At 33.8% G+C, this 24,970-nt stretch overlaps 1 protein-coding gene across 2 annotated transcripts in view; it reads left to right on the forward strand.

The window, feature by feature from the left end:
* The window catches only part of KCNT2 (potassium sodium-activated channel subfamily T member 2), a 394,167-nt gene that overhangs the window by 336,461 nt on the left and 32,736 nt on the right, over positions 1-24,970 (forward strand). Inside the window, exon 26 of one of the 2 annotated variants that reach the window (XM_030818707.1) lies at positions 19,515-19,815. In XM_030818707.1, coding sequence (XP_030674567.1) covers positions 19,515-19,815 — 301 coding nt within the window. Of the gene's footprint in view, positions 1-19,514; positions 19,869-24,970 lie in introns of those variants that run through there. The other variant, XM_030818708.1, reaches the window with a different exon arrangement.

A 24,970-nucleotide genomic window follows, 5' to 3' on the forward strand; every position in this document is an offset into this window, starting at 1 on the left:
TCTTTGCTCATAGCTTTGCAAGATGAAAAAAATATCATTAAAGTGCATATCTCTTACATTAATCTTTAACTAAAAAAGTAGGAAGGGACATCAATTAAATATTAACCCAAGAAAGACATTGAGATTTTTTTTTGTATTTAAAGAAGAAAACATTATTTTTTTCAGATTATGTAAAAATGCAGAATAAGAGCTTAGTGGATCTAACAAAATAAAATTGGCTCTGACAGTTCACCATGTCTCTCAAATGTCAAATGATTCAAAAACAAAGTTTTGAAATTTAAATAACCATTAGTGTTCAAAATGGCCCTGTTCTCTTACTTGAATTTAAAGAAAGACACTAGATTTCAGGAAGTAGAAACTTCATTCAGTAATTACTATTGGAGAGTCTATATTTTTGCTTAGGTTGCTGTCAGATCTCAATTTTCCTCAACAATTCAGAAAGCTTTGCTGCTGTCACTCTCTCCATATGAACACATATTAAAGGTTTAGTCTATGGAAGTGGTCTGTGGCCTGTGGACCCCAGAAAGAGTTGAGGGCTAGGAGTATCACACTGAATTCTGAACGCCAAGTTAAAAGATATATTCTGTACGCTTTACACTTCAGCAGACTGAAAGACTCTTTCCTAGGGAAACTGACCAATCCAAGTGGAAGGCCCTAAAAATACAGATGTGGGAGATTCTTTAAGTTTAGTAATCCAGCCAGATCACCATGAAACGCAGCAATAAAAAGAATCTCACCTAGAGCTTTCAGTTAACTTATTAGTCATTGACTCTAAGAAGAAGACAACTAAAAATTCCCAACAGAAGTGAAAAAGCTTATAATATGAAGTTCAGGAAGTCATTGATAAACTAGAGCAAGAATTCAAAACATGGACAAAGAGTAAAGAAAAGATAAAAATTAGAGAATTAGTCTAGGAGTTCTAAGATTTGAATCACAAGATTTCAAGAAAGAGGAAGTGCATACAAATTGAAGAAATATTACTGTAATAATTCTAGAAAAATCAGTAGTGTGTTAGTTTCCAAATGGTAAGGATTACCATGTGTCCACAACAGTGAATTAAACAGTGAATCACATCACTAACTTTCAAAACATTGAAGGAAAGGAGAGGATCCTAAAATCTTTCAGAGATGAGCAGGAGACATCCGATAGGTCACATACAAGGTACTGTTGGGGTTTTCTCAACAGCAATACCACAAGCCAAAATAAAATGAAACAATGCTCTCAAGATTTTGAAAGAGTATTATTTTCAAATTAGATTTTTTTATCCAGTCAAAGCAAACTTATGTAAGAGTAGAATAAATCAGATATCAAGTATATATATTCTCCAAAAATATCCTTCCCGTGTCTGCTTTCTAAGGAAACTACTCCCACCAAAATGAATGAGTAAAATGAGGGAGAAATAATGATCTGCAGGAAGCCAGATGTTTTATGGAAACCAGTGACAAGAATGAAGTAAAGAGGATCAACAGGATGGTGATGTAAAGACCCCCAAGCATAAAGAGAGACCTAGAGCAGGTCAGAAGGCTTCAGAGAGAATTCTTTAGGAAGATTAAATCTATAGACTTCCTGATGCATCTCAATGTTTTAAATTAATATTAGAAAGTTACCAAAGAGTTCAGGGTGAATTATTGCTTATATCTAAGTACATATCAAAGCAATTAATACAGTAAAGCAATTACTGACCTTAGGAATATAACATCATTATCAACAATGAAAGAATGTGTGCAGGAAATGAATACTAAACACATACCTATGTATCTCATCTGTAACGTATACTTAGTCATGGTATGTCCTGAATTTTGATCCAATAAAAATTATGTTGAACTATTTTGAGGTGATGAGGGCAAAGGTAGTGGAATATATGGAAAAGACTGTTAATGACTCTTCTTGCAGAGTGAGAAGTCAACAGATAAAAGCAGAAACTGAAAAAAACATGAAATAATAATCAGGCATATTCTGTAGAAACAGAGAGAGAAAGAACAACATATCCAACTAAAAGAGGCAAAAGTAGATGGGTCTTATGAGAGGGAATTAAGAGATATTATGCTATAAGCTGCTATTTTTCTAAACCAGCGATAACATTTTCTGACTGTTCAAACCATGCATGTATAACTAGTAAAAAACACTAATAGATGTATAGGCATAATGTAGTGATATCAGACCCATTCATTATTTCTTTAGTATATACACATTTAAGTGCTAAATTCTACTCTGTACTATGAAGAACATTTATTAAATATCAACTTTTTATATAAGGATAAACTAATATAAAGACTTTAGGCTTTGCTTTCTGGCTTATTCATGAAGTTAAAAAAAGAAAAACTTTTAAAGGCAGATGCAGGTTTTCATGCCACATCATTTTCCAGCTTGTCATCTTTCCATGTTCTGAGTAGAGAAAACAAAAGTTATCATTTTTTATGTCTGATATAACTGCTTTGGCTGTGGGGGTGACTAAGCACTGCCTAATATTTAGCTGACATTTTTAAAAAGACAAATGTTGGTAAAGAACATTGATAATCAAAACTACTAACATTTATAGAAGGCCTGGAATACTATCTCATTTTTTTCTCGTGTGATGTAGATTAGTGAAAGGAGAAGTCACACAAACACAAGCAGAAAATAAAGTGAGGGTGCACACAGTGGCTGGAAAATCAGTCTATGGAAAGCAGAGTAGAGATGGAACTGCCCGTTCATAATTAGTCATATACCCTCCATGCCAGGAGAACTTCTGCCACTATCTATGTGTTTTTAGTTCAGGGAATTTTGACAAACATCAGATACTCCTGGTTCAAAAAACATAAACAGGAAGGACAGAGACACATATTACTCTTAGTGGACAAAAAGGATGAGTATTTTCCTTCTCAATCCATAATACAAAAGTATAAAATGCCAAAAGGCTCCCTGAAGTCATTTAGTAGCAAAACATCACCTTAATTTTTCATGAGATTATTTATAATGTTTACTTATTCCATTTAGAGTGAATATTTATACTTTTCATTGCAGAAATATTGATTTTTGAAAATAAAGGCTACCTAGGTTCCACTGGGGGTATTATCTACTATATAGCGTATAACATAGTATTAATTTTCCAAAATCGGAACGATTCTGAATTATTAAGCATATTTGTCCTTTAGTTAAGAAAAGGTAGACCTATGTTTGCCTCCAGTTTTCCAGTGTGCAGCAAGTCTCATTTGTTTGAAGTATACTATAACCAGTGAACATTTTACTAGAAACCAGAAAAATATCTTTTAAAGCATATTAATGTACCAACATCATTTATACCGTATGCAGTACATTTGTGGAATGTGTTACCCTGAATTTTGGCCACTTTTATAGTGAATAAATCTTGTAGCTTCCAAAAATGTCCATAGTGGAATAAACATTGTCCCATCTGCCAATCATTAACACTTTACTATTACAATGGGAAGTAGCATTTAAAATATATTATTAAGATACAAATTTACCTATTATAAAATCTCATTAAGATTGTTTTAATAAGGTTTAGGATTGAATGGTTTTAAAATTCTACCTGTCCATTCTTTGCTATTATTCTCTCAAACAACATTTATTCCATTGTGTCATGTGTAAGGAATCCTGAAATAGTTTCAAGAAACCCACAATCAAATGTTTATTGTGCATTTCTTATATTTTCAATTATAGATAATACTATTATAATACTTATAATACTAATACTAAGTGAGTTATAAGTTATATTACATCAAATAATATACTTGAAAATGTTACTTCCACCTATTCAAAAAGGAATAGACTGTTGTTTTTTAAATTTGAAGAATAAGACAGCGTGATTTTTATTTATAATCCGTACTTAGCTATGATACATCGATTAAGGAAATCAATTATTTTAGATTCCATAGCCAATATGAAAGTTCAGAATATTTCTGTCAACTAACTTAATTACATATATATGTAGGAGAAAAAAATCAATCTTACTGTAAGATCTGAAATTAAAAAATAGTACAAATATTAACACCAATAATGATTATTGAATGTCAATAATTATATCAAGTATTCTGTTATGACTATAGTAGCTTTATAAGCTACTACCTATTATTTTATTTTCTTCTACAAGCACCACTTTTTCTATCAAACTTTTATACTTAAAGCATATTAATGTACCAACATCATTTATAGTGTATGCAGTATATTTGTGGAATGTGTTACCCTGAATTTTGGCTACTTTTATAGTGAATAAATCTTGTAACTTCCAAAAATGTGCATAGTGGAATAACCATTGTCCTGTCTGCCAATCATTAACACTTTACTATTACAATGGGAAGACAATTTCAGCAAAACAAAAACAATCTAACAAGACCGAATCTTTAAAAATAGTAGCTTATTCTTTACCTAATTTTGTTCAAAAGCCCTACGAGAAATATGCATGAAATTGGATTTTGTTATGTGGATATATGTTACATTTTGTCCTTGTTACTGATTGTTGCATGCATCTATTGTTTAGTCATTGTTTAAACTGTGTTTTGTGTGTTTCTTTTTCCCTCCTGTTGTGTCAGTCTCGAAAAATAGCATCACAAGTAAGTATTTTCTGTTTGTTTCCCTTTCCTCAAATGGTGTAATATATTAATTCAGAGCTATTAAAGAAAAATAATATTATATATTGAATTCAATACTCAGACGTTAAAATGAAATAAATCAATTAAGCTTAAATGCATATAAATGCTTTCTTTTCAAATCAATGTACTTATATTTCCCCAGTAAATTTCCTGGAATTTGCCGTTGTAAAGATTAAATTCTAAGGAGTGTTTGTTTCAATATTTGTGTGCTAATTAAAGTTAACAATGAAAGGTATTTCAATATATTATCATGGTTTTTAAAGTGATTAGAAAACTAGTTTTCTTTTGCTTTTCAACTTTTTAGAGTAGACCTCCTTCACCTACTATGCAGGAGAACCCTTATGTTATTCTTAGTGCATTCTCTAATTAGACATAAAAGGTTATAGATTTCAGACTGATTTATTTCAGAAGCTATCTTACTTAACAATGGTGTATGTAAATATTCTTAAGAATATTATAGTGAGACATCTTAAGATCTCTCTTAGCAAATTTCAAGCATATGATATATTAACTGTAGTTACCGTGCTGTACTTTAGGTCTCCAGAACTTATTCACTTTATAATAGAAGATTATCTTTAACCATCATCTTCCCATTTCCCCCATCCTCTGGCCAATGGTAACCACTCTCCTACTCTTTTTCCATGAATTTGACTTTTTGAGAGAAGGAGAACAACATGGATGAACCTGGACAAGATTACGCTGAGTGAAATAAACCACGTTTACAAAAGATGTTTATAGTTTTTTTGGTCTTTTCTACACATCACCTTGGGGCGTTAATCGCTTCCTGTGGTTTCAACAAGTCATCTATGTTGATAGATGGCAAAGTTGGGTTTGTAGCTCTATCTGTTCTAATTCCTTAACATGAAACACAAATACATAAACTTTATCTGAAAGATCCTCTCCATCTTGTTATCTACCAGAATTACAAACATTTATTGAGTAACACTAGGCACCAAATGCATCCAGGTAAGTACTTAAAATACATAAGTTAAAAAAAGGTTTTTCAGAGGGTTGACATAAAAACTTCATGGCCTTTCTTCAATTTAATTAATTTTGGTGGATTTAATATACCAAAACTTTCTTCCCTTCAATATCTTGCATAGTGCAGCCAGATTGATGATCATTTTTCTTTACTCACATGATAAAGAATCCATAGTGTATATCTGATGCCTACTATTTCAAATAAAAATTTTTATTGTTGGATTTTAAGCTACTCTATCCTCCTGTCCCATTCCTGGACAAGTCACTTATCCAATTATGTTGCCTGAACAATTAGCACTGGGCTTGGAACACAATGATCTGAGTTTAAATCTTGCCCTCTCCTTTTACTAGCTGTGCCTGAACTTTGGCTATATGTAGCAGAGTGAAGATTAAGTAAAAAACATATTATCATTTCACAAGGTAGAAGAAAGGCAGAGATGTGTGGAGTGAGTTGTTCAGTGTTAAAAGCAAGTAATTCTGTGGCAAAGCACATAGAGTGACATAGATCTTACTTCATCATTCTTCATTGGTGCATTGTTTTTGGGTGGACAATGCCACCTCAGAAAATGTTCATGTCAATTCACCTAAAGTTATAAATAAAATATATAAAATAAGTGTTCTCATGATTAAGTACTTTCATATTAGTCAAGCATAGCTGTGTTCACTAACCTTCGATGCATCCTAATTCACAGATAGGCACACACAAACACACACTCGCAGACATAATGAGTCTGAGCTCATCTGTAATTTTGTTTCACTTTCTCTCTAACAAAAACTTTACTCTTAAATCTTTCTCTTACCTTATTTTATAATTTTTCCTAATATTTTCTAGTTCTACTGATTATTAATCTCATTCATTCTCAAACCTAGGAAAGCATTTCTTACTTATATTATTTACTTACTTTAACTTAAGAGTTTCACTGGCACACTTACTAACAAGAGGCTATTTAATGCATCCAATTTATTTGACTTAATTTAACTACATAGTCACGGCTTTCTGTCCACTTAACGTCTTAAACTGCCTAAAGATCATTCTTGTACTTAGCATTGCCACAGAAAGTAACTTAAGCTTTTAATCACAGCTCCCTGTCAAATGGCTGCTAGTCTACAAAATGAAAACTGAAGAGAAAATTATAAAGTTGATTTAAGTTCCCTAGGTCTTCATAAGGAAGTCATGATCTGTAAGCAGTGGTATATTTAGATCCATAGTACTATCTTAGATAGACTATTTACATAAGAATACAAATACTTGTATTTACCAGGTCTTATAGTATTCTTTTCTTTAATTAAAGCATTGCATGTAACATAAAAATTTTCTTTCCACAGGCTCATTTATCCATTGGTTCTCAGATGCTGCAAAGGATAAGGGAATTATGCATGTGTGTGTGTGTGTGGTTGTGTGTGTGTTTAAAATCTTTTGTGTATGGTTGGGGAGGTGCTGTACTCACATTTGAATCACTGTACTGGCTTTTGAAAGCTTCATAGTTAGGTCCTTTCTTCTGGACTATAATGTACTGAAGGTGATTGAGTGACAGCCCCTCTGGCCTACCTTGTAGTGTGTAGGTTTTACACATACATGCACACACACACATACACACACATACATACACACACCTGCATGTTGAAACCATTGCTTTGGTCTATATATTTCAGTAATTGGCCTACCTTATAGTGTATAGGTTCTACACTTACATGCACACACACATACACACACACACTCATATACACACATGCATGTTGAAACCATTGCTTTAGACTATATATTTTGGTAATTCTGGAAAATTATAAATTGCACTGCTAAGTTAACAGAGCTGGCAATGAAACCGTGATTCTAATGATGCATACCATTTGACTGCCTGTATGCGTATGTTGAATTTGTGTGTTTATACAATGCTTTTCTCTTTGTTGATTTTATTTGTAAGTCAATTATAGAGTCTAACGTGATTCAGCTGTCTAGCAATAATCTTTACAAATATATATAAATATGCATAATATATACAAATCTAAGCATACATGCTTAATTTTTTGTGTGTAGAAAGCACATACGTTTTTATATTGGTGATGTGATTTCTAGACATTTAGACATAAAATGAACCCTTTGGTTACGGAAACCATTCTTTAGTTTTCTAATAAATGAAAAATTAATTATAATGAAATCAGTCTTGATTTGGGCTAGGCTGATTTAGACCTTGGGCCACCGTAATCCATACCAAATAAATAGTAGATGGGTAAAGACATGTCTTGAGATCCAAAAAAGTAGTTATCAAATTTACATCAATAATAATTTTGGTGCTAATAATATTATTTTTTTAATTTGCATTAACTTTTAAAACAAAAGCAATTCTATACCTTCAGAAAAGATAAAAAACATTCCACTACTGCACAGTGAAAGAAAACAGAAATAGTCTGATTTCATAAGAAAAACAACTAAAAAATAGTATTAGTGACATAAATAGAATCATATGATGGAGAAACATGAGAAAATTAAGACAATTTTATTAAGTATTTAAAATAAATTTCTGAACACCACAACTCAAAAGTTATGAGTACTTTAGAGAAGGATTATAAACCTTAAATATTGAATATTGTTATTTGGAAAATTTATTTCTCAAGGTCACTGGTAACCTCTGTAGCATACTTGTATGAATGCAAGATGCATGACCTGTATTTGAAACTCCAGCCATAAGCATTGCTAAATAAACTAATAACATTTTCTTAATTCTCCTCTTCTTCGATGCCTTTATAACAATAGGTATTTTTTATGGCATGTAGATTAGAGGGAAAAAAAAGCTGTAGTGAGAGCTAGTTTGTAATACCCAACACCTCATTTCATTCCAAGAAAAATACTTCTTCCTTGGCCTCCATGATAGCTAATTTTTGTATATATTCCCATATTCTTAATTCCTCATTTCTCTTCTGCTTACTACTCCACAACTGAAAATACTGAGATATAAAATTTGAAATTGGGAGCTTACCTCTAAACTTCTGGACTATAATATGCTGAAGGTGATTGAGTGATAGCCCCTCTGGCCTACCTTGTAGTGTGTAGGTTTTACACATACATGCACACACACACACACACACACACATACACACACCCGCATGTTGCAACCAGACCATTGGGCCACTATAGTCCATACCAAATAAATAGTATGGAAACTATGCCTATGTTTTTATCATTGTATCCAATGTGCTTTGCACAAGTGCTCAACCTATATTTACTAAAGTCAGTCACAGATATCTTTCTTAACATAGAATCATTCTTTCAAATCTGCTCACTGTTACATTAATTTCATCTTTACACAATTTTATTTGTACCACCTCTGTCATTAATTTTGGTACCTATTATTTTACCCTTAATTATTATGTAATTGTTTATGATTGTATGCCTCTGATTTCTTCACAGATTATAAGGTGCTAAGTGGATGAGACATGCATAGCATTATTTCTTTATTATTATTATTATTTTTTACCTAGATCTAGTGATTGTATACATAAACTGGATATAGTTGTGAGGAGAATTTTTACCACTCCACAGAGGCAGTGTGGAGAATTCACCCAAAATTTGGTTTGGATGTTAAAACTGAGGATGCCACATATGCCCCAAGAGTGTTTGATGATTTTTTTTTTTTTGTGGGGAGAGCAAGATGGGCTCCTAAGTAGGTCTGAGGGAGCAGATCACTTTTGTTTTGGCCTTTATCATGGTTAGGGGCTGGGTTTTGGGTTAGGTTTCTCATGCATAAGGAGCATAAACTTCCTGCTAGGGAAAAAGGAAGTGCCCAGGCTTTCTTATTAACTTGCTCAAATATGGGGCAGAAGGTTGCATTGGAGCTTGAAAGCTGTCAGCAGTCAAACATCAAAACTGGAGTCCGACACTGTTACAGTTTACTCGTGATGTTGGACGGGTGACTGAAATGTGCCTTGTTTCATTTAATAAAATGCTCCGTGAAGCTTGTAGCCCGTGGTTAGTAGGGAGGTGAAAGTTATCGTAAATGCCTTGTTCAAAAGCACAGCGTTGTGTATTTTGGAAAAGTGAAATTCATGTTTTGGTCACTTTCAGTGATACCTGGAACATAGAAGGTGGTAAGAATTGTTTTGATGAGCCTCGTATTATGGTCTTAAATGTGTAGGTGTATGTGTATGTGTAAAGACATGTGTGACCTTGATTATTATTTTGTGTATGTATGAGGCAAGAGATTCCCAGAGTTCTTTACTTTGCAGAGGGCAACCTTGGATAAGGAATTGTTTCTGCCGTTGGCTGGACCAGATGGCCAAACCACAGGCAGTGACCCAAGAGTCTGTAGAAATGTGCAAGTGGAACCTGTTATTATCCAGGGTGTCCAGTGTTCAAATGATTCCCTGCTAACCTTTGGGTCCTGTCCTTTGTTAGGTCTGTCATTTTAAGGGATCAAAAGCAGCAGTTCTCCAGTGAGCTTCATCACATTTAACACAATACCACCATCCATGCACTGTTCACTTGATTAATCCCAAGGGGCTCCCTTGGTAGCCATGGGATTTAGGATAGGAATGACATGCTCAGGTACCATGGCATATGACGAGGGGCTGAGGATAGGGGAAACTTTTTCCTCCTGCAGGTGACTTATGGCCAAGTTTGGCCCTTTCCTATAGAGTCTTTGGTGGCTATGTCAGACTTGCAGGGTGATGCTTTCATAACCAAAGGCATAGTGGACCACTGAGTGCAGAGTCCTGAGTGCAGGGCATCTGATTTCAGTAGAGCTCAGTATGTAACCAGCAGTTGCCATTCTAATGGTATATAGCATGTAACCAAGGAGGATAGTTTTTGCTACCAGAAGCCCACGAGCACCACTATGGTTGATGCAGGAGGCAGTAGAAGAGGCGAACAATGTGATTGCCTTTTGTAATTGCAATTTGGAGAGATTCTAGAGCCTTTTGTTTTAAGGGGTCTCATTTAGTGTGGGCCAATTTGCGAGTAGGAGCATAAATGGGCTTAAGTAAAATGTGATACTTGTTATTGAGGAATATCTTCCATCCGGAACCCCAAAAGGCCTAAAAATGTTAGTTTTGTCTTAACGTTGTGGATACTGACAGGTCATTGTTTCTCGAGACTGTCAGTGATGAAGTAGCCTTTGATCAAATAATGCTCAGAAATTTGACTACACTGGGGAACCTTGCAGTTTGTATAAGACAATGGTCTATTCTTTCTTGTGAGCTCCCTTTTGAGTGTTTATTCATCCTGAATGAGTGTGTCAAAGGAATCTCCTTGGAAGAGGATGGCATCAGTGTAACGTCATACCTATTTTCCCACAGAAACTTAGATGCAGTAAAGATCTGCCTGCAGAGGGATTGTTTGTGACAGCAGGACTGTTTTAAGTATCCTATGTGTAGTCAGGTGAGAAGTTTGAGTTCTTTTGAAGGTAAAGAAAAACTATAACCCTTTCCCTGTAACTGTGGGGATCGGGATCTGTGTTGTTACAGAGCCATAGGCAGCAACAGCAGCAGAAGCATTTTTGTGGGGAGCCAAATGAGCTATCTCCTTTTAGGAGTGTAAGAGGCTATCAAAAGAGGCACTTAATAGAACATATTTGTCAAATCCTTATGAATTTATGACTACAAAGTATTTACAAATTGCTGATTAAATGGAGTCAGTAGTGTCACCAAGTAATGGTGGCCTTAATATGTGGAACCACAGCATTAAGCTTTGGGTGATCTACTACCAGCCTCCATTTATTTTTTTTCAGGTTTAAAACAGGCCAAATTTGACTATTAAATGGAGAGGCAGTGGTGACTATTACCCCTTCTCTAAATAGTTCTTAGGTAAGGGGTTCCTTGTTCCAATTATTGTAGTCCTCATTAACTACTTATATTGAGAAGACAGAAAATGCATGTGATTCTATATTGTCAAACTACTTGTACATGTCAAAGATTTGATTAGATTTACTTTAATTTGTTATTAATTGGTTCAGAGCATCCATGTCTATATGGGATATTTTTAGACAATATCTGTTATGACCATGGAGTATTTAGGCCAGAAAGTAACTCTGATGGTTAAGATAAGGTGTATTTATTTGCCCTGTATTTTATACGTGATAATCACCTCCATAAGAGCAAAGGGAGGTACCTTTATTTTAGTGCAATCCCCATATTTAGGGTACTTTGTTTAAATTTAGTGGCATCTCCAGTGATAACTATAGTTCGATCCTCAACTTTGATTAAGTTTCTGAAGTTTTGCCGATGGGTGCATCTCAGGAAACATGAAAGTTAATTTGGAGCTTATGTTGTAGAGGCACAACACCATTCAGCAAACTTACCTGCCTTTATAAATTCTTCAAGTAATTTAAGAATTTCCAAGTGGGACAAATTATAGACTTCTGTTTACATTTTTGTTTTCTCCTGTGTATCCAGTTTTCTGTTTCTTCCTCTTATATCCAGTTTTGTTTTTGTTGTTGGGGCTGGTGCTGTTTTTTGCTTGTTTGTTTTGTTTTTGTTTTCTATCCTGCTCATATTTACAAGCCTTCTCCTTCAGAGAGTCTCAAGTAAGTATCATCAGGGTTATGGGCCTCCCTGATGGCAATGGTTGCTTCATCAGATTTTAAGTTCCCTAGATTGAAGTTGGGTTTGAATTAACCTCTTGGGTATGCCACAGAGGCCCATGTTTGCTTTTCTCTATAACTGTGGGGATCAGGAACTGTGTTGTTATGGAGGCATAGACAGCAACAGCAGCAGAAGCATTTTTTGGGGTGGACACATGAGCTATCTCCTTTCAGGAGTGTGAACCTCAGCATTCCACATGGTAACTGCTCTTCTTCCATACAAGCAACCACCCAATGGACCTGTATAATGCACAAAGTAACAGGTATTTTTCCTAGGACGCACTGTAGAATGGGGGCTGATGCATGGTTGAGACATACAACCAGTGATCACACAGTAGGAATTACTCCCCTGTGCCTAGTGTCAGCCACATTTCTTACTAGATACCAACCACATGATTCAGTATAAGACACAAAGATAGGTCTGGGCTAAGACACATGACATGGAGCTATTGCCAAACTCCCATTCCTAAATATTACTGATGCTTCCAGGCATTAAGATCATTTAATTCTAAACAGAAACTTAGAAAGACTCAGCAAATGCAGCATAAATTTGCACAGGTTAAAGTATGCTTGCCAGTGAGCAGAAAAAAACCCAAACAGCATAATTGTCTCCAGACAATACAACAAATTAACAAGGCAAAACATAAGAAGACAGACCCCCAGTGGTGGTGGTCATTGCCTAGATACCCCTTGCTGTGCCAGTTGTTAAGACTACCTTTCATAGATGGGATAATACCCAACCACCATCCCAAATCCGGTCCTGTTGAGACTGATGATTGCACACCTGCATCAAGAGGGTATTGAAAAGGGCTACAACTCATATAATGAGGCTTTCCATGGAGAGTGAGGCAGGCTTCCAACCAGGTCAAAAAATGGCTTGGGATGGAAAGAGCAAGGAAAAGAAATTGGCTTGGCTTTCATCACGATTAAGCATTGGGGCTGGGCTGGGTATGGTGGCTCATGCCTGTAATCCCAGCACTTTGAGAGGTCGACATGGGAGCATAGCTTGAGCTCAGGAGTTCTAGACCAGCCAGGGCAACATGGTGAAACATGTGAGCTCTACAAAAATACAAAAATATCCAGGCGTGATGCTCCATGCCTGTGGTCCTAGCTACTCGGGAGTCTGAGGCAGGAGGATTGCTTGAGCTGGGAGGTGGAGGTTGCAGTAAGCAGAGATCCTGCTACTGCCCTCCAGCCTAGGCAACAGAGAAAGACCCTGTCTTAAAATAAATAAATAAATAAATATTTTTAAAATTAAAAAAATATATATATTGGGGCTAGAGTGAGGTCCTACATATAGACTGGGACTTACCAGCTTCCCCATCTATGGGGCAGAAGGGAAAGGAAGAGTGATGGCACTTGAAAGCAGTCAGCAGTCTAACATCAAAAATGGAGGCAGACTATTTATGATGAGAAGAATATGGTAAATGAATGTCTCCATATCTTGAGCTGATGGAGAAGACTTAAATTTCTAAATAAGTAATGAAAAATCAGGAAGTAATGTATACACCTTCTGCTTGTCATCCTCACATTTATGAATTACATCACCAAATTCTAGTATAATAAGACAAACCATTAAAAACAATGACAAAGTCCCCTCTCAATTTGTTATTTTTAACTCAGATACATTTTGTAAGTTCTAAGAGCAGGCAGCCATCAAGTGGTTAGCAGTTACATGATATTAATATTCAGTGTTATAAAACAGTAACAAAAACATAAGATTTTTCTGTGCTTAAAGCAATAGGAAAAGCATTAAGAAATTGAAGCCTTATTAACTAGCTGTTTCCAAATGACAGCTTTGAAAGTTCAAGAAAAAAAAATCACCAGCAGGATGAGAAAGAAGGCCAAGATAATAAATTAGCTAGATTCCAAATTCCACAGAGACCAAAGTATAAGTAGAAAGTAGAGATTGAATTAAAAACACACACACATACTTATATACACACAATGCAGTAAAACCAAGTCATGAAAGACGTGTAAATGTGCAAGTTAATGTGTAAATTAAAAAATGTATCATAAAAAAGAGATGGAAATAACCAGAAATATAACTAACTATATTTGATTTTTCTTTTAGAGATAATAAGCAAAATGTAGATGAGGTTGGGTGGAGAAAGAGGTGCTTCGTTTGATAGTAGTGAAAAACCACCAGCACGAATTTGTGGGTTATTTAATATTATCTCTTAATAGATAATTTAATTTTTTTTCACTTGGACATACACATAAATTTTGCCTTTTGAAGTTATAGAATTGGAATGCTGAGGTAATAGACGTTCTACCTACTCCGAGTATATTTTATATTCATAGAATTATATATCGGTGGTTTGCTGCACCCATCAACCCGTCATCTACATTAGGTATTTCTCCTAATGCTATCCCTCCCCTAGCCCCCCACCCCATGACAGGCCCCAGTGTGTGATGTTCCCCTCCCTGTGTCCATGTGTTCTCATTGTTTAACTCCCGATTATGAGTGAGAACATGCAGTGTTTGGTTTTCTGTTCTTGTGTTAGTTTGCTGAGAATGATGGTTTCCAGCTTCATCCATGTCCCTGCAAAGGACATAAACTCATCCTTTTTATGGCTGCATAGTATTCCATGGTATATATCTACCACATTTTCAAAACCACCATGTCACATGTATACCTGTGTAACAAACCTGCACGTTCTGCACACGTACCCTAGAGCTTAAAGTAAAATTAAAAAAAAAAAGGATTATATATAGGTGGAACTGAAAGATACCTAAGAGACCACACAGATGAAATAACTTATTTTTATGTATGAAAAAGGAAATCAAAGATTAAAATAATTTTCATCATTCCATCAAATTATTGGCTTTAAAAATGTTATTATTTGAACATGAATTTCTTTAATAAATATTTGGCTTTAAATTTACTTTAGAGTTTAAATACTAGGTTCTTATAAATTTTGTGTTTTCTTGTCATGAAGACAGGGTATTTTCCTGTCTAAAATTACATTTTTTCTAAGAATCTCAGTGATTTGCTTAAGGTCATAAAATATTTTCCTGAGGTGGTTGAAAATACAGCTTATTTACTTGATTTCAAATTCAACATTTTTTAGACTATAAGATTGTTTATTCTCTGTCTTTTTGATTCCGAAATTAATTTGGAAATGCATCAATATACAGTGTAACTAGCCATTTTCTTTCTCTGCATAGATCACAGACCACATGTACATATTAAGTTGAGCTTTGGAAACTGGTGAAACATCTTTCTTTAGATTATTTTTTAAAATAAAAATAAGCTTTCCGTGAACTCAGAGTCACTAGCGTTGGTGCTTATATATTTAAATTTAGATGATCTCTCAAGAATTCTTATAATTTAACCTTTATTTAATGCAAAATATCAGATAAGGATTCTTTGAGAAAATGTTAAACTAGCACATTTTAGTAATTTCATTTTCTTTTCTTCTTTAACAACAATTCTGACTTCAATCATAAATTAAATAGCACAGTTTAGAGTATTATGAAGTCTGTAAAACTATCCTTAAGGGAGTCATGAGTCCAGATTACAAACACTCATTTTCAGACTACTGAGTGAATTGATTTATTTAAAATACTACATTGTTCTATAGATTGCTCAATAACCTATGATGTGAATTGTTCAGTAAAAAATCAGGAAGAAGTTGAATTGAGTCACTTTGATGTGTGTGTGAAGAGTGTGGAAAAGAGTGATGTATTTAGTGTATCTGACACTTTCTACTTTCCTAAAAACAATAATATAATCACCTATTTTAGGCATAAGAAACGTTTTCTTATTTATAATGTTTTTAATTATTATTCATGTGAAGAAATACTTTTAGCCTTAAAAATCATATTAAGTATATAAATATTTAGGAAGTAATATAACTTTTAGAAAATGATAATATTTTAAATTTGTATGGAAATTGTTGGAGTAGTCATCAATTTTTCACTTCTTTATTGAACTGTTTATATTACCAGAAGCATTTCATTTACATATGCAAATATATTTTCATCATTCTCACAAACATTAGTATTAAATTTTGATTTTTCAAGTTAATGATTATATTATGTGCCTGACAGTAAAAAAGTCAGAGTTCTGTAGTTATTCCATGGAAAAGTACAAAATAATTCATAGAAACTGTGCAGAATGAAAAACATTCACTTTCACTTTAAAATTTGTTCTTGTTTAAATTTACTAAACTTTAACCAAGAAATCTTTACAGCCAAAAATATGTTTTTAGCATCTTGATTTATTCAGACGTTTAGTGATAGAGAAAAGTGCACCAAAAATATGAATGACTCCTTCTCTTTTTCATCCCCATTTTTCACTTTTTACATACCCATCATAATTACTTCATATAATTTTTCTTCCTTTTATGCAAGGTCATAAGCCATAAAATATGAATATTTATTGGGTGTTTTCTAAGACAGACATCTTACTATGCCTTTTTATGCATTATCTCTTTTATGTCTTCAGAAAAATTTGGTAGGCAAAGTAGTAATGTAATAATAGAATGACAATTTTTTAGAGAGGGAAATGGAAATAATCTTAAAGAGCTTAGATTACATAACCAAGAAGGCAAACTGGTAAGTGGTAGAATTGTTATTTAAACTCAGGTCTATCTGATGTTAAAACCTTGCTTTTAACCACTCTATCATCGTGACTCTGAGTTCAGGAGAAGGTCCTACTATAAAGGCACTGTTGTGTATCCAGCAGTATACTATTTCCACTAGATTATGATGTCATGTTTAAAACACAAGAGAGTTACAACTAGAAGAAGAAATGACATCAGGAAAGTATATTCATAAATGGACCTCCTATTAAAACACACAAACACACACACCCAAACACACACACACACACATTCAATATCCAAGGAATAGAGTAATAAATGTTTATTGCTAATGTTATTGATATTGTGGATTTTACAAGGATATATTAATGATACTATTGTTATATGTGAAAGTTTACAGTTGACAGGTGTTTTCTTTATGTATTAATGTGATATGAATTTTCACATTTCTGTCAAATAGAAAATGGCTATTATTATCCTCACTTTTTTATAGGGGCTAGCAGTTTTATTGTAGGGACAGAGTTAGGAAACATTCAAAATAGAACTCAAATTTGTGTATATTATACATATAAACTTAACGTACTCTTTATTATGTCCTGTTGGAAGAAAGAGAGAAAGGAATGCAAATTCCAAACATGTAAAGAGCAATTTATGTGTTTTGGGTTTGGATTTCCTAAAATTAACCCTCAAATTCTTCTCATTTCTTTTTACTGTAGTTAAAGTGAGGTTAGTAAAGAAATGTTACTTATTGTATGGAATTATTGAAAAAAAAAGACGAGATTCTTACGGATTTTTATGTACAAACTATAACAGTTTCTCTTGGGGGAATTCAAAATAATGCTAAATAGGCTATTAAATATTGCTTAACTAATGTATACATAGGTTTCAGTTCATCTTGTAGATGTATACTTTACATGATGCCTGATACACATGGCTAAGGAAAAGCATTCACAAAATCAGTGTTTCATCTCCTACTTGGAAAAGAAGTGAATCCCTATGCTCCCCTTTAAAATTTTTTATTAATTTATGGATTGTGACTTGAATTATAAGTGATATTAGATAAACATAGTATCTTTAATGTTTGGTTTGGCAAGATTATTCCACATATTTGTAGGAAATCAAACTATCACTCATAGGGACTTATGACTAGAAAGGGGAACAAAAAGATCACTTCAAATAAATTTAAGATTATGATTAAACTCTGCAAGCAAGTCTCTAAATATGACTGAAATCGCATATTTTCATTGTCACTACAAAGTACAACTATATTACTAAATACATATTGATATTCTTGTTGGTGGTACGTATTACTTAAGAGTTTATGTGTTTTACTTCCACAGAAGTGAATTTTCAGTACATTATCAAGTAGGTGAGAATAGAGTTAAAATTTTATAAAAATGTTCATTATTGTTAAACCATGGTATTAAAAACTTTTAATGCTTAGAAATTAAGTTCTGGTAGATAAAATATGGTTTCTAAAATCATTTAATCTCAATTATTTTATAATGAAGAGATGAAGATTTTTTGGATATCCCTCTGATATAGTACTGTTTTGAAACAGATGTGGATTAGTATTTGAATTTTTGGATGAAGTTAAGTGTGAGAGAATTTCATAGCTTGCCACTGGGAATTGTATATAAAGCATTGACTGAGACTGTATAATTTATATTCACTTTTAAAGGATTTTATTGGATCTACTTCCCGACGTTACTTAAATTGGTAATTTAAATTATATTACTTTAAAAGCCAGCAACACATGCATGTTATCACTGAAGTTCGAGCTTCCATCCGTAGAAGGGAAACACAGTTAACAGATTCATGAATGCTGCTCTTAAGTACAATAGTATTCAGGAAATTGTTCATTTGCATGTGCATGTTTTTAGAAAGTAAGACTTTCTTCTTTGATCAGTGTTGCATTTCATATGACTTCCTAGTATGAAAAGCAACAATTTTGAAACAGTAAGTATTTGCTTATTAAAGGCTTAAAATCAAAGAAGAGCATCTTACTTTAAAAATCAGATTTAGTCGTAAAAGAGTAAGTCATAATAGACTTTGTGAGTTTGTTCATTGTTTTTCCCTCCTATGGAGAACAGCCTGTTTTGAGTTGTGATTCTACAGTACGTTTGTGAAACATTAATATTTACAACATATTTTCACTCAGAATACTTAGAACATTTCCTGAAATATGTTTCAATATTTTAGTCAGAAAAGCATTTTATATTGTTAATAATAAATGCATGAGTTAAAAAGTGAGTTTTGTTTTCTTCTGGGGCATATGAGAGAATTTTAAAAATTCACATATTATAATGTTCATGCCAGTGCTGTCTTTAGAAAGAGCAATAATTTAAAAACCTTTAACAACTTTATTAATTCCAAACCTAAGATAATATCTTAATTATTTAAATTGAGTGTGAAATACTTATAATAGGTTTAGAAAAGTCCATTATGTGGATTTTATTTGAATAAAGTTATAAAATGTCTGTTTTTGTATGTTTCAAACAACTGTATGCTAGTAATATCATAAAAAAACTATGTATGCTAAGTAAAGTTTATGCATAAAAATTAAATACTTTCATAAAAATTTGTACTAGAGGATACAGATATTTATTTTGCCTGATTTATATGTAAGTTCAAAGAAACATACATTTTAATATTTTTAGTAATGGAAAATTAGAATCAAAGACTGATTTTGCTCTTTCTGTGAAAACTCTCCTGAGTAGAAATATAACTATGACAGTATATTAGCAAATAAAATATTATTTCAACTTCAGGGCATATTTATTTCTAAAGTATCTAATTATCAATATCTATTTCCTTTAAAGTCTCAAATATCTATCAGTGTAGAAGAGTGGGAAGACACCAAAGATTCCAAAGAACAAGGGCACCACCGCAGCAACCACCGCAACTCAACATCCAGTGACCAGTCGGACCATCCCTTGCTGCGGAGAAAAAGCATGCAGTGGGCCCGAAGACTGAGCAGAAAAGGCCCAAAACACTCTGGTAAAACAGCTGAAAAAATAACCCAGCAGCGACTGAACCTCTACAGGAGGTCAGAAAGACAAGAGCTTGCTGAACTTGTGAAAAATAGAATGAAACACTTGGGTCTTTCTACAGTGGGATATGGTATGCTCTTTAAAAACTACTGTATATATGGACTCGTGATTTCTTGCCATTAGTAGTAATATAGTTGATTCTAATTTAATAAAGAATTGAATTTTTGCTTCACAGGTCAATTAATAGAAACTAGTGATACATCTAATCTCCTACAGAAAATTTAAATGATGATGATAAGATAAAATGCTAAAAATTTTCAGCGTTTGCTGAGTCTGCTAGGTACTGTGCTAAACCCATTACATGAATTAATTTTAATTTTCACAAAAATTCTGAGCCAGACCCTGTGTTTTCATGTCAGAAGTAAAGAACCTAAGTCAGGTAGCCTTCTAGTTATCATCTTACTCTAGTGCCTGAGATAAAATGAATTTGAGGCATTGACAAGTAACTGATTATATTGGCCACAGGTAAACCAAAATGTTCTTATAAAATTTGTTTAGTTTATGTGATTTAGAAACAAAATCTTCAAAAGCTTTAATTTTGAAGCTCAAATGCTGCTTTATCTCATATAGTGCAGATCTGTCTCAATAATTGTTCAGTTCCTATATACGATCCATAATTGCCATAGTGACACTATAGACACAGCTTAAATAAATAATGCAAATGATACATTTAAAATGTATCATTTATCAGTGTATGAATTTTACTTTAAAAAGATATTTAGTCCAGTCAAAGGAAAACCAAATGATAAACAAGGTGTTTTATTTTATGTATATAAATATGTAACCTGGTAAACCAGGAACTCAGATAGTGTTAGTATCATGCAAGTTAAGAATCAAATAGAAGGTATTCCATTTTTACCCTTTTCTCTTGTTTATTATTGAAATCTCAACATGAGGCAATGTTCTTAGGAAGAAATTTTAGTCTTTGAATTAGAGTTTAAGAGAAGTTGCCTCTGTTTCTTTGAATAAGGAAAAAACCCACATATTAAGTTAGCACTACTCTATGCATAGCATGCTATGTGTGCTACTCCAGGAACTATGCTAGGTGCTTTATGTGTATATTCTCATTACTCTTTATAACCCTCATTTGATAGGTATCTCACTTTACCTTTCAGAATTTTGACTTTTAGAAGTTAAAGACTTTGCTCAAAGACATACAGTTAAAATGTGTTGTAGTCAGGACTCCATATATAGTTGAAGTTCATAATTATATGATACTTACTTAAATGTAGTCCAGATTCATCTGTGACAAATAATTTTAATATAATCACATTTAATGTCTTACATTAAGAAGCAAATTAAAAGAAAAAGTAAGAGCTTCATTTTAGAAATCCACTAATAGCTATCTGCCAGTTAATTGACATGGAAGGTGATTATATTCTTAAAGGATTATAGTCCCATATATATGTACTTTTGTTAGTTATTATTCAGCTATTTTTGCTTTTAATAACAAGTCCCAGTGAATGGTTACTTATCCAAGTTCCAGCTGTTTTTCCTGAACATTATAACCCCAGGGTGGTCCTGGAAGCAGAGTGGCAGGTAAGTTTGACTCTCAGAAACTCAAAAGTGCATAAGCTGACTGCATGAGAGAAACATTAGAAAACGTATTGGTTTTGCTAATGAAACGTCTATCACGTATCTTGCATTTAGTTATTCTCTCTGGTTTATTTTTATTACCTTTTCTAATTTAATTTGCACACTTAACAGAAAAAAAGAACAGATTCCATTCACCTTGTTTTTATTTTTTCTTATTTATTTCTTCCTCTCTGTCTTCTTTCTATCCATCTATCTGCCCATAGATCCATCAGTCCATTCTAAAACCTTGTATTGGATATCTCTAATAGCATAGTGATTATGAAAACAGGATGTGGAATCTAATACATCATGGGCTTCTGGTATTTTCCATTTATTTCTAACTCATGTTAATTCATCCACTCAGCCCTTACTATTGGACTGCCCTCTCTGTGCCAGGGCACTGGGAATAGAAAAACAACCTCCTCAGACAAGACCTCTGTACTTATAAACTCATATTCTAGTGTCAGCCAATAGATTTGTTAAATTATTTAACCTCTCAGCTTATTTTCTTACCCGTGAAATGAAAATAATAATAATACATATATCACAGGTTTGTTGTGAGAGACAAATTAGATAATGAATAATAAAATGCTTAGCCCAGAACTATCATTTGACTAGTGCCATAGTTATACTGCATGTCTGTTTGAGTATTGTACGTATGTGTGTACTTTATACATAAAAAAGTAAGATTTTTTTGCACATTTACAAAAAGAAAAAAAAAACCCCTTTTGCCTCCTTAGGGATAGATAATGGATATTTTTTCTCCATCGAGGATGAATCATTTAAAACAATTATTGTTTTGCATGTTGATTGATTTAACAACAAATCATAATCTGATTTTTTTTTTTCAGTAGATTTGGGTGCTCTGAAATAATTAAACAGAGTACAATATTTACTTACTGGATAAAGGATGTAAAGGAGAGGGAAAAAGAAGAGTCAGAAGATGACTCTTGAGGGGTCTAGTAAGAGCAACTGAATCTATGATGGTGGCATTCACTGAGCTTAGAAGAACACATATGGGTGAAGATAATTTATTTCTTTTGAGTGCCTGGAAGACTTCTAATGGGTGACGCACTGTACGCAGCTGAATTTCTTTTGTCTAATGCTCGAGAAAGAAAAGTGAGTTGTGTACATAGACTTGAGTCATCAGCGTAAATAAATTTTAATTAAAGCTGTTGGAGTAGATGAAATAACCCCCAGGTGAAGGATTAGTGGGCAAATCACAATGTCAGGAGTTCGAGACCAGCCTGGCCAACATAGTGAAACCCCATCTCTACTAAAAATACAAAAAATTAGCTGGACGTAGTGGCGGGTGCCTGTAATCCCAGCTGCTTGGGAGGCTGAGGCAGGAGAATTGCTTGAACCTGGGAGGTACAGGTTGCAGTGAGCCGAGATTGTGCCACTGCACTCCAGCCCAGGTGACTCTGTCCAAAAACAAAAAAAAATTCACATTTCTGGAATGTTTAGGGAAAAGCCTTAAAAACAAAAAAACAAGAAATAAGAGGCTGAGGTGCCTAGAACTGAGCACAATAGTATGTTATCAATTGGTTATATTTTTTACCATAGCATTGACCCCTTCTGCCTTCATAAGATGTGGGGCCTGGGGTGATCCTAGGCACCTCAAGTTGGTTTTCTCCAGCCTTAAGCAGTTTTGCCTATTACCTCGATATGCTGAACAAAAGTCATTTTCTGTAGGTTCTGTGAGGTGAAAAAAAAAATTAAAAAGTGTTGAACTAGAGAAATAGAAAAACTAGAAACATAGAGAATGATTAATAGTGCCAAATTGTATTAAAGGTATAGTGATATGTCATTTGTGACCTTGGAGACGACAATATCAGTTGAACGATATGTGTGAAAGTTACACGTCATTGAAAGCTACATATCCAACAGCTTGAAGTAAGAATTTGGATATGGTAAATTTACACATATTAGTTAGGATTAAGAGGACTGACTATAAGTAAGTATAGATTAGGGGGACTGACTATAAGTACAAGTTGAAAAAAAAAAAAAGGCATGTTTTAAACAAAATTGAAGTATTTATTTCTTTCCCAAATTATGATATTGGAGATATTCCAAGATGGGATGGCAGGTTACTGGAAATTCAGTCTTCTATCTTGTTGTTCCACCATCTGATATTTCCATTGCCAAAGTCATATCATTGTACATGATAGCTATTGGAACTCCAATCATTTTTTCCACATTCCACCCAGAAGGAAGGAAGGAGGGACCAGCAAAGAAATTACTGTCTCAATGGGAAGATATTACCGAGGAGTTGCACACACCATTTCCACTATACCCCATTGTCAAGAATGTATGTTTTATTTTTGGTGGCTCAGATCTATATTAAGGAAGAAAATAATGGATACCAGGTGACAACTCTGCCATGGCAGATTTTTTTTAAGAAGTTTTATTGTGAAAGAGAGATGAAAACTATGCAAACAGCTGGATGAAAAGTGGAGAAGAAAGTGAAACTACTTGTTTTTGGAGATCAGAGAGAGATGAGCATGCTTAAATATTAAGATTGATCCATTAGTGAGAAAGTTAGAAATATAGAAATGGAACACACTTGGAACTCTTTGCTTAGATATTTGGAAATGAGGAAAAAATACATGCTTTTAAATGTGGTAAACTTGTAGTTACTTGTATCATATTCATATGATAGTAGGATGCAAACAGCTGGATGAAAAGTGGAGAAGAAAGTGAAACTACTTGTTTTTGGAGATCAGAGAGAGATGAGCATGCTTAAATATTAAGATTGATCCATTAGTGAGAAAGTTAGAAATATAGAAATGGAACACATTTGGAACTCCTTGCTTAGGTATTTGGAAATGAGGAAAAAATACATGCTTTTAAATGTGGTAAACTTGTAGTTGCTTGTAGTTACTTGTATCATTCATATGATAGTAGGAGTTAAAATCATGTGCTGAGATTGATGACAAGAATGGCAGGTTAAAGAATGTTTATATTCTTGGAGAAAAAGTTGTCCTTTTGTGTAATTCTACCTAAATCTTTTGACTTAAGAGATATAGAAAGTTTTAAACACACATAAATGTAGGAGGAGGAGTATAATGAAACAATATTTACCCAATATCCTGCTTCAACAGTTATCAACTCATGGCCTAGGCTAGGCAACAAACGTGAAATCTTGTCTCTACCAAAACAAACAAAAAATTAGCCAGGTTGGTAGCACATGCCTGTAGTCCCAGCTACTTAGGAGGCTGAGTGAGAGGATTGCATGAATCCTGGAGTTTGAGACTGCAGTGAGCCATGATCATGCCATTGCACTCCAGCATGGGCGGCAGAGACCCTGTCTTAAAACAAAACAAAGAACTCAATGGCCTGTCTTGCTTCATGTGTGCTCGCACAAATTTCACCCATTTCTCTCACTTCTTACATTATTTTTAGGTAAATTTCAGACATTATATAGTTTAGTTTTTACCTCTAAATTGAAGAACTAGTTTTCTTTCATTTTCTTTTTTTTTTTTTTTTTTTTTGAGACTGAGTCTAGCTCTGTCACCCAGGCTGGAATGCAATGGTGCAATCTCAGATCACTGCAACCTCTGATTCCCGGGATCAAGTGATTCTCCTGCCTCAGCTTCCCAAATAGCTGGGATTACAGGTGTGTGCCACCATGCCTAGGTAATTTTTGT

This window comes from Nomascus leucogenys, chromosome 9 (assembly GCF_006542625.1).
Source record: "Nomascus leucogenys isolate Asia chromosome 9, Asia_NLE_v1, whole genome shotgun sequence".
Lineage (NCBI taxonomy): Eukaryota > Metazoa > Chordata > Mammalia > Primates > Hylobatidae > Nomascus > Nomascus leucogenys.